The following is a 14,378-nucleotide window of genomic DNA, read 5'->3' as shown; positions in this document are numbered from 1 at the left end:
TTGTCTGCTCTTAAACGTCCCTTTGCTTCTTTGTTGATTTTAGTGTATTCACCTTGAGCTGTCTCTTTTTTCTGCTCTTGTTTGGCTGCCGCCGGCTGCAGCTTTCTTTTCCTTTCTTGCTTGGATTTTGCAAAGAGTCCCGGCGGAGATCCATTCTTTATGCTCGTGTTTCTTGGCACCCAGTACCTCCTGGCAGGTTGATGTCACTGTTTCTTTGACCTTAACCCACTGGCTTTCTACTGGGCCTCTGTCATCCTCTAGTTCTTTCAGGACTTGACACTTGTTACTGAGGTTGACTTAGTATTCACCCTGTTTCTGTGCAACTTTGAGGAGGGTGGTGTTATATTGTTGCAATTTCCTGTTATGAGGGGATTTAAATCAGTTATGATGAGCAGATGCAGTGTAATCTTTATCTGTCAGAGAACCAGTAAACAATATATAATATTCTTTCAACCATCCATTAAAGCATCTTGCCAAAGTTAAGTATAGCAGAATCCTAGAAGATATATACCACATGCCAGCAGTGGGCACTGTGTGCATCTTCCTGGGAGTAAGGAGGACTCCTGGAAATACAAATGTGTGCATATGGATTTCTTTAATTACACAGATACCAAGCACTCCTCAATTACATTGTTCTACCATAAGTGTTATTGATTGAATAACTTTCTTTAAATGCATAGTCTTTCCGTTTTTTAGAGAAAGGACAATGTGGAGGTGCCACTATGGAGGCAGTCAGTGGCTAAGTATCTCATATCTGCGAGCAGGATGAAAATGTGCAGCATAATAATTCTCCCTACACAGTGTTTTACTTTCTTTCACTCACACTGCCTCTGGAAGTGGTCGATAGGTGAGCGCACACTGTATATCGTCGTATGAAATAGTGCGATCGGGGGCTTCAGTACAGCTGTAGTGTGTTACTTTTCAGATCACAAATTGAGACCACCTTCCTTTCTTTAATGAGTGGTACGGGCCACTAGTGTATGTTTCATGGTTTGTCCTACATTTGAAAACCACAGTATGCGGCGCACCTATTGGGAACATGCTGGAATACAATGTACTATCCCAAAAATAAAATCAATGGATAAAACCTAAAGCTTATATTGAAGCAACAATTGACTTAATTTGTCTGGTATAATGTCAAGGGCGGTCACAACTTTCTGTGACTAAATGTTAACCAGTTGCGTTCTGCCTAAAAGTTGGTGCATTAAGGAAACACTTATAGGCAACATGTCATCTTTAACTTAATTAGCAGTTTTACTTTTTCAGTCATGCAAAGTATATTTGGCTGCAAGGTTTATTATGTTCTCTGTATTTACATAATTCATTTCTGCCATTTGTTCAGTCTTGTAAGATGAAGGTTATGCTTCCCTCATACAAACTGATTTCAGAAAATTATATCTTTCAGGTTATAGAGCATGTCACCTCATACAAGAAGATTCTTACTTCAATCAAACGAGAGTATGATAATTTAATTCATTTAATTGAGCAAGGCCTGAAGGATGCTATATACCTACATGGGAAACTCAAAGTCCTGAAATCAGAGCCAACAACACTTATGTATTATGAGAAAAGAGCAACAGAACTGCAAGATAAGTAAGAACAAACACATTAATAAACATATAGAGAAACATATGCTTTCCTTTGACATTAGCACAAAAGAGTGTTAGATTCTGAACATTGGGGTTAACCATGTTCAGGTAACGTGGCCACCAAGAAACTAGTAAAGTGTACTTCTGTATTTCTCTCTTTTAGAATAGACATAATTGAAAACGATTGCACAAAGTTTTTGAATCAGATAACGAAGATACAAGCCACAAAGAAGACTGCAATAGGTTCATCAAAGAAATCTTCAGCTGTACTGGAATCACACGTTTCTGAAAAAAGGGCAAAACCTGAAGTGCATATCCCAGGTAATTTTTAAAAAGTTCCATTAAAACATGTTGTTTAAATTATTTTAACTAAAAGCATTTTATATTATGGTGCTGACCATGATTTAAAATTAGACTTTCTTTGCCATTCTTTCTGGGGTGATGGCCTATAGGTGCTAAACGGCCTGAGAATGATATAAACAGTGAACGTATTAAGAAAAATGGTGCTTTCCAATCCCTTGAGTAAGGAGTAAATGAAGGCAAAACAGCCTTGCAGTAAGATTACTGCCTTTTCAAGCCAGTTATAAGCAATAATATATTATGCTTTCTCCATACCCCGAAAAACCAAAGGTGGTGATGGACGGAGCGTTGACAATACAATCACTCACCCCCAGTCAACTGATCTGGGTTTAATCCATCACCGTTTTTTAGCTCACTCCGCCACCCCAGTTCAGACATGGCCACATGCAAATCAGTCTGACCCTGTGCCTCATGGGAACAGTCCAGCCCGAACTCCCCAGCACATTAAATCTTCAATAAGGGCCAATGATCTCTGTAATGGAAGAACATGCAATGAAAACATAACACAACATAAGTCTGTATGAGGCATGTGTTCCCTGTAAAGCAACGAAAAACATAGCAAATACTCAGAGACTGATAACAATGCGTTTTGCTATCTGTCATGAAGCTGCCGACAACAAGCTGAATCAGGATGTGGCTTACGTCGCTGAGAGCACTACTCGATGAATTGGCAGTCCTATAGTAGCCTTTAGATTGATGCAGGGGGTTACATACTAGCGGCATTCATCATTACAAAGTCAGCAAGCACTCTGCTGTGCTCTCCATGTACTGGCATGGCATCTAGAGGGAAAGTCCAAGCTCTATGCATCATGACATGAAGGTTCTCAAGATCCTCTCACTTGAACAACCATGACGCCGGTTGGCAGGCTCTTTTATCCTCTAACACTAATGGGGTTACTATCCAAGAGGTATGACCAATTCTAATGTCATAGTACAGCATACAATTTTATCCAGTGAAGAAATGGCTGTACACACTTTTTCCTTGCTACTACACTGTCATGCAGGTATGCTGCCATCTATTTTTGATTCTTAACACAATTTGTAGAATTCTCATTTAAAAGGCATATGGGCTATGACTAAAGGTATGCCTTTTAATTCCAAATTTCAATGAGTAATGACCTTTATTAGACAGAAGTGAATTTGCTGTCTCCCTGCACTACTATAGAAAGCACAGTTATGAGAAGGATAACCTTATCACAACTGGGTTTTTTTAAGCAAAAATGTGGGCTAGAAGATTAATTTTTGCTGAACATTTTTCTCTCCAGTTCCAAGCTTCAGAGCATCTTTTCATAAAACATTTGCTGCTCAACTGAAATAGTTTATGCCTCCGCCTTTTGAGAAGGAATGCGAAGATAGACTTTGTGGCATCTTCTACCCGGAGCGGCCTGCACCCACCACACCCCCCTTCCTACGCCACTGAGTAGAATTCCTGAAAGCTAAGCATCTAGTTTATTTACTGCTGGAAACTGAAAATATAGGATCATTAACATCCTGTGATTCCATACACTTAGCAATATGTCTACATATTGAGATTGTAAGATGATATGCACTTGTGCATTAACATTTGTATACATAAAATATATATATTTTTTTGTTTTAGTCCTCTTCCATCAAAGGAATATCAGCAGGACATATAACTCTGGTATTAACTAGTTCAAAGCTCATTTTCAAATTGCACACAACATCGGGATACTTCTCTTTGACCAAAAATGTCCAGGTTCTAATCTGTGGGATATTTGAGGTCGTAATGCTTGAAACCCAACATCCATGTAGCGATGTCTGACTGCAGCATATTTTGTAGCCCAGAGGCATTGAGGATTCACCTGTTTCATTTCCTTGTAGGCAGCTTTGCTGCCATTTTACCGGGAGGTGTGTGGCTTCCGGCTATACCACTGTGCTCACAAACGCTACACTCCACTGTTTTTAATTGTTTTATGTATTGCTTTCAGCCCGCTTTCTTTAATTACATTTTACTTTACCAGTAGTGCTCAGTTTTGCAGGGAAGCCTGCAATTGATTACAGGGGTTGCTGGACCCCGGTTTCTCGATTTTAATTTCCCAAATGTTTTGTTGCATGATTTTCTACTGTGCGCCCAAGTCACACCCCCTGCCATGCCCCCACTGGAGCAGCGGGCTATTTCAAGACTTCAAAAGCACGTCTGTGCAGCCCTTAGGCATTGAGGACCCAAGATGCGGTCGGCCCGGGTGGCAGTAGGTGTTATTAGACGGAGGTGTGCTTTGACGAAGGTATGACTACAAGCCCCTCTACCCTGGCAGACAATGAGGTATAGTATTGCCAAAGCATAAACACTACGAATCAAAGACTAAACCGTATGTATTTTGAATCGGGTGCTCACACATTAGGTGTGCATCCTCACTTTATTATAGGTTTTCACAAGGAGTGGCACGCATGGGGCCGGTCCCCATGTGGTCCTGAAGAAGAGGTTTACCTCGAAACATGTCAACCAAATATTAGGGACTGTATACACATAATAGTTATACCTTTTCCCCGACCATTTAACCCCCTTTTCATCCATACCAACTAGGAGCGAGAATAAAACATTAGGTCACTAGCTAGGTATTTTTAATATCACTTTCACCACTCCACGAACACTGCACTGCACATTTCTTCACAATAAAGTGCTCCTACGTAGTTCCGCAAGTCGCAGCGCACCCCAAGCAGCAGGTGTTTGGGATGGCTCCAATGATGAAGCATGTCACCTAGGGGCAACCCTGGGTGAGTGAGGGGACTCAAGAAAATAATGTTCTTTTCTTTGCGCAGGGGTCTTGTTTTTATCGCGCATTCAGCGGAATCCCCATTCCCTTGGTTAGGTTTTTTTAGATCTGACATTTACAGATTTGTGTGAACTACATGTACATAGGAGGGTGAACCTAACCGGAACCTTCCTCTCCCCCCTTTTTTGATTGCATTGATGACTCACCTGTTTCATTTCCTTGTAGGCAGCTGCACTGCCATTTAATCAAGAGTTGCCTGTCTCCCTGCTTTACCGCAGTGCTCATGAACGCTGCACTCCTCCAATTTTTAATTGTTTTATGTATTGCTTTTTCTCTGCTTCCCTTAATTAAGTTTACTTTACCACTAGTACTCAGTTTTGTAGGGGAGTCTGCAACTGATTATAGGGGTTGCTAGTCCCCCTTTCTCGATTTTGTTTGCCCAAATGTTTTGATGCATGACGTGCTGCCGTGCACAGAACCCTTCCTCCTTGCCACACCCCCCGCAGGAGCGGAGGGCTATTTCAAGACTTCCAAAACACGTCTGCGCAGATCTGATGCATTGGGAACTCACCTGTTTTATTTCCTTGTAGGCACCTGCACTGCCATTAATCGAGAGGTGCCTGCCTCCTTGCTATACCGCAGTGCTCACGAACGCTGCACTCTGACATTTTTTTCTCAAACATCATTTTATTGACTTTTCATTTTACAAGCATTAGCAAAACATATAGTTGAATAACCCATATTGTGCATTCCTGATTTCAAATGATTTTTATGGATTTGTGGGAAACAAATAATACAAAAATAATACATTAATAAATATATTAGGCAAAAATACAAAGCAATAAAATAATGCAATAACACATTAGCTGCGATGGAACGTCCAGCTCCAGTGCTGGACGTTCCATTGCGCAGGTGCAGTTGGAACGTTCAACGGCCGACAGCAGCACTACGGAGGTAGTGGTGCCGTCGGCCGTTGGTCGTGCGCAGCACTTATGAGGATAATACTAAACAATAGGACAAACAATAATAATACAAAACAATAATAATAATACAGATTACTAATTGGTCTGTGATCATGTATAATGGGCAAATTTAAATAAGATAGGTGAGAAGAAAGAGGGAGCGAGGAGAGAGAGGAGGCAACTATTACTTTCATGTGAATTGGGATAGGCGCGTTAGTCTTCAGTGTGCGGGATTGCAAAGTGCGGTTGTGAGAGGTTGTTGGAGGAAGAGCCACCGGCGGCTACCAGTGTATCTATGGGGTTACTTTATGGGCGTCGTCCCTATCTTTGCTGCCGGGGTTCTATACTTAGCGCAAAGAGTAGCAGGGAAAGGGGGCAGCCCTGTCTCATCCCCTTTCCCAGGGAAAACAGGTCCCAACTGACCCTGTTGACTAGTACCCTGGAGTGCGGTATAGCATAGTTAGGGTGGATCTTAGCTATAAAGAAGTCACAGAAGCCACATCTCTTTAAGTTGTGGAATAAGAAGGACCAATCTACCCGGTCAAGCACCTTCTCTGCATCCAAACCAAGCAAGATTGCCGGTATGTGTCTTTTAGTAGATGTCAGTGGATTAAGTTAGGCATCAGATGCTCTAACCTCACAGCTAGAATTTTAGAGAATAATTTAGCATCTAAATTGAGCAGTGCTAAGGGCCTGTATGAGTCACAGATATGTGGGTCTTTACCAGATTTTGGTATAACCGTGACTATGGCCTGGCTCATATTGGGTGTAACTAGACCGCTTTCAGCTATATGATTAAACAAGGAAGTCATATGTGGAATCAGTTCTGTGCTGAAGGTTTAATAAAATTGGGCTGTAAGCCCATCAAGACCTGGGGATTTGTGGAATTTCAGGATTCCTTTAGACTGTGACACCTCCTTTTCACGGATGGCTCCCCTAGTTGCTCATTTTGGGCCAGTGTTACCTGCATGAGCTCCACTGTGTGTTGATAGTCAAGTTGCAGGGTTGAAGGGGGTCGTCTGTGTATACTGTTTTGTAAAAACTGTCTGAAGACCTGAGCTTTTTCGTGATCATTGGTTGATAACTCCTCTGAGGGTCGGCGTATGTCCCCAATGTATTCCCTTTCTCTCTGTACCCTGAGCAGACATGCCAGGTGTGTCCCTACCTTATTGCCATGTACATAGGATAGTTTACTTGAGACGGAGAAGCGTCAACTCTTTCCTATTGGTGTAGATCGTGTTGAGTTTCCTCTTCACGCCGTGACTTTTAGTTGAAGGATTAGAGTAGGAGTTGCTTTGTGGGCCTGTTCTAGAGTTTTCAATTCGTCTTTCAGTGTTAGCCATTCTCTAGTCCTTTGTTTATTAAGTATGGAGATTAGCTCCAATCATTACTTCTCAGGACGGTCTTGAATGCATCCCAGTTATTAGTGGGAGTTGTGTCTTGGGGCTCATTCAGTTGGAAAAATTCTCAAATTGCTTTCCGACCAGAGCGTTCAGGAAGAACCAGCATTTAGGTGTTGGTTTGCTCCACTGCAGAGAGGAGGCCATATATGCTTTGAGTTCCTCTTGTAACTCCTTCTTAAAATATCGCAATGAGGAGAGGAGGTCTCTATTGTGAGAGCCATGATGTTGCTCTGTTCTGCAGTCAGTTGGCTGCTTCAGTGCTCCGTGGGGGTAAAATAACTGGACACCCTGTTACTTTGTGTTTTTTTCAGCGGCATGAAGATCGTCTTGAAGTCCGTGAGCATATGAAGGGCACCCCTACTCCAGGGAGCCTCCTAATCGGTAACTCTCGGGTAGGACCCGCAGCGGAGGGGACGATGATGGCGCCGTCAACTCCCAGAGTAGGGCCCACTCCCACCTGGCCCTGTGATCACTATTTTGGAGATACAACCCCCATTGGAGGCTGTTAAAAGGCCACAGTCAGCGTGTCTGGACTCCGTAGAAGCCCACCAGTTCCTCAGTCCTAGCGTGAACTCTCGCCAATCCTGAGACCTGCCACAGATATGAGGCTTAAAATGTGCACTTCTGGCCCAGTTCTTGACCCCACTTTTCACTGCTCCCTGTCATGGGTAAGCCTCCATAGTGTGCACTAAGGCTCACCCTCCTCAGTTTCTGTCTGCCTCATGGTGATTTAGCAGACTGCCACGTCAGGGCCAGGCATCAGGCATCGATTCTCCGCAGTCTTAAGCAGTCCTCAATAGGGTGCCCCTCCCTCCCCTTTCAGGCTCACAGTTTTTTCAGCAGGTGCTTCACACAAGTCCCAGTACCTGTTACACTGTGGATTCCATGCTTATTTTCCTCCCTTTTTGTGGTGGGCCGATGGACCGCCATTTTGAGGTCAGGCTTGTTGTGGTTCCTATTCATTTCTCTTCTCTGCTCCGGTGCCACCATCTCCCCCAATTGCGCCACGGGTGTTTGGTACCTAGTGGAACCAACCTCCCCCAGGGCATGTGGGGCCCCCTCCCATTGTGGCTCAGTGATTTTGGGCAGGAAGTTGTGCCCGGTCACACTGGGTCCCGGAGCCATCCATCTGCCGATCCGGTCTGCGACCACAGTCTCCACCCACCGTCAGTTTTCTGTTTAGTTTCCTCCTGCGGTGAGTGCATGGGTGACGAGTCCTAGCCTAGCACACTCAATAATATACAGTATATTCAATAAACAATTATAACACAACAGATGTTTCTTGGGGCCAGATGTAGGTAAATATCATTTACCTAATCTAAAATACCGAATTTTACTGATTCGATATTTTAGAATCGGTAAATGATATGTCGATAATGATTCCGTAAATTTTACAGGCCCATAAGAATGAATGAGAATTATTAATTCGGTAAATACCGAATCGGTAATAGGGGGTAGACCTAGAAGGGTGGCAGGGTGTCACATTGACACCCTGTTGCACCCCTGTATAGTGCATGGGTGCACATGTGGTACACATACATGCCCTAAGGGCATGTATGTCTGCCACATGGCACAGTTAAAAAAAGCACAAAATTGCTTTTTTAACGGTTTTCGTTATTTACCACCAACTTGTAGTTGGTGGTAAATAACGAATTCTTACAAGTGAAAAGCACTCACTTGAGTGCTTCCTACATTAAGGATTCGGTAATTTACCGAATCGGTATTTAAGAATTCGGTAATTTACCGATTCCTTAAATTACCGATTCAGTAAATTACAGAATCCTTAAATTAGGCCCCTACATCCCAAAAGCCTAATACCGGTCGGTAACGGCCGAAATTTGGTAATTTCGGCCGCTACCGACCGGTATTAGGATTCCTACATCTGGCCCTTGGTCTTTGTATTTAATTTCCAAAACTTTGAATGCCCAGCCAACACGTGTTTCGTCGTCAGGGGAGTTCACCACGACTACTTCAAGAAAAAAGAAAACGGGTGGCTAAATGAACACCAACCTTATAAACGGAGAAATCCAAATTGACTACGGGACATAGTATGGCAGAGGAACCTTAAATTACACAGCCGGGACGGAAGTAGAATCGGCATTGAGGTTTGATATGAGATAAAAAAAGTGTACATTTACGCAGCCCTGAAGAAGTCGTGGGGAACTCCGCTGAGGACGAAACACGTGTTGGCTGGTCATTTGAAGTTTTGGAAATTAAAGACAAAGACCAAGAAACATTTGTTGTGTTATAATTGTTTATTGAACATACTGTATATGATTGCGTGTGCTTAGGACTAGTGTTAAATGTCGAAAGATCCTAGGGTCTAGTTTTGGGAGGGTAGGGTGATTCCCCCCACCTTGAGCACCGCTTGCACTTTCGTGAATTGACTTGCACATGAAGTATTTTAGCGTCTTGTGATAACCTAGCGAATATTCACTCCCCTCTGTTTCATTTTTTCTGTAGTAATAAAACCTATGTCGAGGAATCGGGAGGTAACCCTGTGCTTCTTGGGCCAGGGATATAGTCCCCTGGATGCCGCCTTTATTCAGTTGTTTCTTCAGTAAGAACTCCCTTCCACTGGGGATGAGCCTGCCCTGTTAGTATTATCTTACTGGGTGGGGTGAGGAAGCCGATGGTGAAGCATGCCATTTAATGTGAGTCTTCCTGATCCAATATGTTGAACATTCTAGTAGATTTTAGGTCCTAGGCAAAAGTTGAAGTGAACACTATCTGCACCAACACTGTGTCTTTTTTGTTTGTTTTAACTTTTCTTGGAGGATATGTGGTAAATGTACCTCCTAAACTCTTATTGTGATATGTATACCAAAACCAACTGCTTCAGTGGGAGCTTGGCCCTGATGTATCCGACATTGAGGGACCCTTGCCCCTTTGCAAGATTTAGACTTCTATTTCAGAGACTAATTCAAAAAGTAAACTCTTTGGGATGACCTGCTTGGTGTCAATTCATGGCAGTCGGCCTAAAATCATCTTAAGTTCCCGGTCAACTCCGAACAGTGACTTCTGATTGGCGCTTTACTTTTTCTAGATACTTTTTGCCCTAATACTTTCAAAATGTATATCTCCAACCTATTTTGACTATTTTGGTGTCTTTTTCCTCATTACACTGTTCTCTATTTTTCTAAATTGGTTTGGGAATTTTATTGCTTTGTGTTCTCTGTTACTTTTGCAATAAGTACCAGGTGTTGAGGAGTGATTCTCTTAGAACTATGTTTTAATCTAACCCAAGTGGGTTAATTGAGGTAGTAGAGGTAGCCTCCTCCCTCATTTATAGCCCCATATCTGGCAACATTTATTTTACGTTTTCTCTCGATGGCGGGAGGTGCCTCTCTTAAGAAGGATGGTTACCCATCATGACCAAAGGACTGCAAAAAGGAGAAAACTTGGTGCGATGCAAATTGCCATTATGAAATTTGGACACTATCTGGTTTAGGTGCGCCACATAAGAAAGGAATTCAGCCTGGATAGTTTTCAAAACTTGCTTAGAACTCCTACTTCGATAATGCACAGTGGCCCAATGATTTAGATTTCACTGTTTCAATTTAGTACCAACAATTCAGGATTACATACTTCGTGCCAATGTCAGTACACTTCTGCATCATTATTTGCACCAACATTGGAACAGACAAACCAGTGCAAAAACGTTTTGCACTTGTTGATTAAAAAAATAAAATAAACTGAGTCGGCACAAGTGCAGTCCAAGTAATCCTGAGCTGTTGGTGCCACAGTTTACCTGCATTTGGACACACTAATTAATCCATCCAGTAATGTTCTTATTTCAAGTCTATTGTATCATTTTATCAGGTAGTTATCCAAATATAGAACAGGCGTAGGCACAAGAAGTAGGGATGCTGGAGGCCTACAACACCCCAAAATAACCATGCTGGAGGTCAGAGGGTGAATGAGCAATAAAGATGCCTTTAAATGTAGTTGATTTTGTCACAGAGGTCAAGTTTTAGGCTGTTTCGTCATACAAATTGCTGCTTATTCTTTTAACATGGAGTTTGGCGTTTACTTTTCAGTTTTTTTTTCTCTGGCTGCAAAGTGAGGATTTTGTGATGTGAACTATTTGACAATCCTACCGGTCCAAAATAGATTTGATATATTGCCATTCCTGGAAGACATAGATTGACTTACCTTAAACCCTAGTTCTCCAGTATTGGGGTGTCTTTCATAGATTCACATGCTTGAATATCCTCCGTCGTCGAAGTGGGAGTCCCACGGTACATAACATAGCAATGTACCAATAACACAAGCATATATGCATAAAAGAAAGAAAAACCATAGAGTTTTCCATAGATAGATAACATATCACTTCTATGATATATCATAGTCATTATGTTTTGGTCCAAATTCCAGCCAATCAGGCGTCAGCACCATCTTAGAATGTTCTCCCCAGAGGCTCAGGCCCTCAGATTTTCTACCGCACGTCATGTGAAGGGAGTCTCTCTGAGCTCTGCTCAGTTTTTCTACTCATTTCTTACCAGAAACTCAACTTAGATGATGTCTACCACCAAGAAGTCTCTCTTCAGACCTTGTGGAGCCTGTGGAAAACAGAGACCTCATTCTGAAGACCCTCATAAAAAGTGTACATATTGCCTATATCCTGAACACCAGGTAAAGGACTGTAAAATATGTAAAACCTTCTCTCAGAAGACACTGAAGGACAGAGAAGGACGTCTCCTTCTATGGCTACAGAAGTTGAAGACTTCAGAGAACCCTCTCTGAGATGTGGAGAATGTGTCATCAGTCAAGACTTCTTCTTCATTGAAGAGAACCAGTGAACATCAAAAAGTTTCTCCAAAACCTAAAGTGGTGAAGAAACATCATGTGGATAAGCCCACTATCCAACCTTCAACTTCAAAAGGGGTGATTTCTCCCCCCTCAGAGTCTTTCTGTACCTTCTACGCCCCCGAGATCTGACTCTCAGGCATCAAAGACTCCATCTACGCAGTATTTACATCAGAAACTGCCTATCTCGTTGACGAGCTCATCGTCGCTTCCCCTGTCGACGAGAGCTGCCGTCGTCACGTCTACGACGACTTCAACATCAAGTTCTATGAAGCTGGCTATGATCCTGTATTCGGCATCTTCACCGGCGACGTTCGTATCCATTAAGGTGAGGCCCATTTCGTCTACGGTGCCTTTGACTTCGTCGACGGTGTCAAGCAAGCAGAAGAAGAAGAATAAGATTTAGTCGACTCGCACTTCGGCGGCGGTGGCTCCGTCGGCGGTGGCTTCATTGGCTGTGGGTTCGTTGGCTGTGGCTTCGTCGGCGGTGGCTTCGTCGGCGGTGGCTTCGTCGGCGGTGGCTTTGTCGACGGCGGCTTTGGCGGCGGTGGCTTCGTCGTTGGTGACAGTAACAGCTGCTTCCAGTGATCTGGTACCATTGAAATCTTCAAGCTCTTTGCTTCAACGGTGACATTCCTCTTTGGATACCCTAATGCCAATTCAAACTCCTTCTCAGCCTCCAGCTGAGTTATTTTCTTCTGATGATGAGGAATCTGAGGATGTTGAAAGATTCCGGGCGTCTCGCAGTCCCTCTGAACTACTTATAAAATGTCAGGACTCTGATGAGCATGAGGACATAGAAGAAGAAGAGGATTTTTCTACTTGTGACACGCAGCCTGAACCACAAATTCCTATGGCACAGATGCCTTTAACTCTTATTTCTAATCTCCAATTCATGCTAGATGATTACTACCACCGTTTTCCAAGTTCAATACAGGCCTCTCCAGCACATCAAGCGCCTATTCAACCTCCTCTTAATAAAGAATCAGTTACCACACCTTCTTTGTCGACGGCCAAGAATCAACATCAGGATACTCATCAGGTCGTAGAGGAGGACAATGACGATGATAACGATGATGATGATGACAGAGAAGAGGGTGAGCTGGAGGACAGATCCCTTCATTCTGAATGGGACAACTACCAGATTCAAACACATCTCCTACTCCAGCTCCTCTGGATTCTCCACCAGTGGACATAGGTGGTTTTCGTTTACTCATGGAAAGAGCGGCAAAAAGATTCCAACTTCCTATGACAACAAGAGATGAGGATTGTTTTTATATGATTTTAAACATCAGCCTCAGAAACAGGTTCGTTCTATTCCCATCATTGATTTTATATGGCAAGAAGGGCGCAAGATCATGAAAACCACCAATTCAATTCCAGCTATTCTACCGAGGCTGGATAAGAAGTACAAGGCTCCTGCAACTTCACCTGCTTGTCTAATTTCTCAAACAAAGCCTGATTTGTTGTTTCGCAGGCAGCACAACGTCGGGCTAGGAACCCTTCATCTCCACCGCCTGACCGAGAAGATAGACGCCTTGATGCTATTGCCAAGAAATTTTCCACTATGGCTGCAACTACAGTTTGTGCAGCTCTCTGGCTATCCTTGGTCGCTGCGACCAACAAATGTGGTCGGATATATCATCACTTGTAGATCTAATACCAGAAGCTTCTAAAGCTGAGGCACTAAAAATTCTTCATGAAGGAGAGAAGATTTCCTCTGAAATTATTGATTGTGCTGTGGATGTGTCTTCTTCTGGTTTCCGCCTTTTGGCTGGTGCAGCAGTCCTCAGGCGACAGGGCTGGTTGAAAGCCACGTCTTTTCGTCAAGAAATACAGTTGAAAATATTGGACATGCCTTATGATGGCAAATCTTTGTTTGGCCAACATATCGACAAAGCTCTTCAAACAATAAAGAAAGACACCGATACGGCCCGTGCTCTCGGAACGCTCCAGTTTAAAAAGCAAACCTTTTCGAGGTGCAAGAGATCGGGGCTCAACTTCTTTCGAGGAAATTCCAATCAATATAAACAAGGTCAACAACATTACTCCTTCCAGAGTCAACAATCATACAAGCAACAACAATCTTCGTCCTACAGACAATACAGAGGTAAATCCTCTTACAGGGGGGAAAGACTCTTCCAAAAAACAATGACTTTCACCACTCACCATTCCTGACTCTGCCCGCTTTTTTTGGAGGTCGAATCTCCCACTTTTACTCAAAATGGTCACTGATTACTACAGATCAATGGGTTCTGGATATTGTGCGCAAGGGACATGCATTGGAGTTTGTAAAGATTCCTCCCAATTCTCCACCAAAAGGTCCACCTCTTGCCCACCTGAAAGAACTTTTAAACCAACTCGCAATTTTACTAAGAAAAGGCGCGATCGAAGTGGTACCAAAACTACAAAGAGGCAGAGGTTTTTATTCGAGGTTCTTCCTCATACAGAAAAAATCAGGAGAATGGCGCCCTATTCTGGACCTACGTGCCCTAAACAAATACATCAAAAAACAAACTT

At 43.0% G+C, this 14,378-nt stretch overlaps 1 protein-coding gene across 2 annotated transcripts in view; it reads left to right on the top strand.

Moving 5' to 3' along the window:
• The window catches only part of CLHC1 (clathrin heavy chain linker domain containing 1), a 522,096-nt gene that overhangs the window by 349,165 nt on the left and 158,553 nt on the right, over nucleotides 1-14,378 (top strand). For both annotated transcript variants that reach the window (XM_078649489.1, XM_078649488.1), the window contains 2 exons: nucleotides 1,406-1,593; nucleotides 1,753-1,910. In XM_078649489.1, the coding sequence (XP_078505615.1) occupies nucleotides 1,406-1,593; nucleotides 1,753-1,910 (346 nt within the window). The remainder of the gene's footprint in view (nucleotides 1-1,405; nucleotides 1,594-1,752; nucleotides 1,911-14,378) is intronic.

Source organism: Lissotriton helveticus, chromosome 6 (genome assembly GCF_964261635.1).
Source record: "Lissotriton helveticus chromosome 6, aLisHel1.1, whole genome shotgun sequence".
Classification (NCBI taxonomy): Eukaryota; Metazoa; Chordata; class Amphibia; order Caudata; family Salamandridae; genus Lissotriton; species Lissotriton helveticus.
Note: the sequence above shows the minus strand (reverse complement) of the source record. Positions and strands in the feature narration are given on the sequence as shown.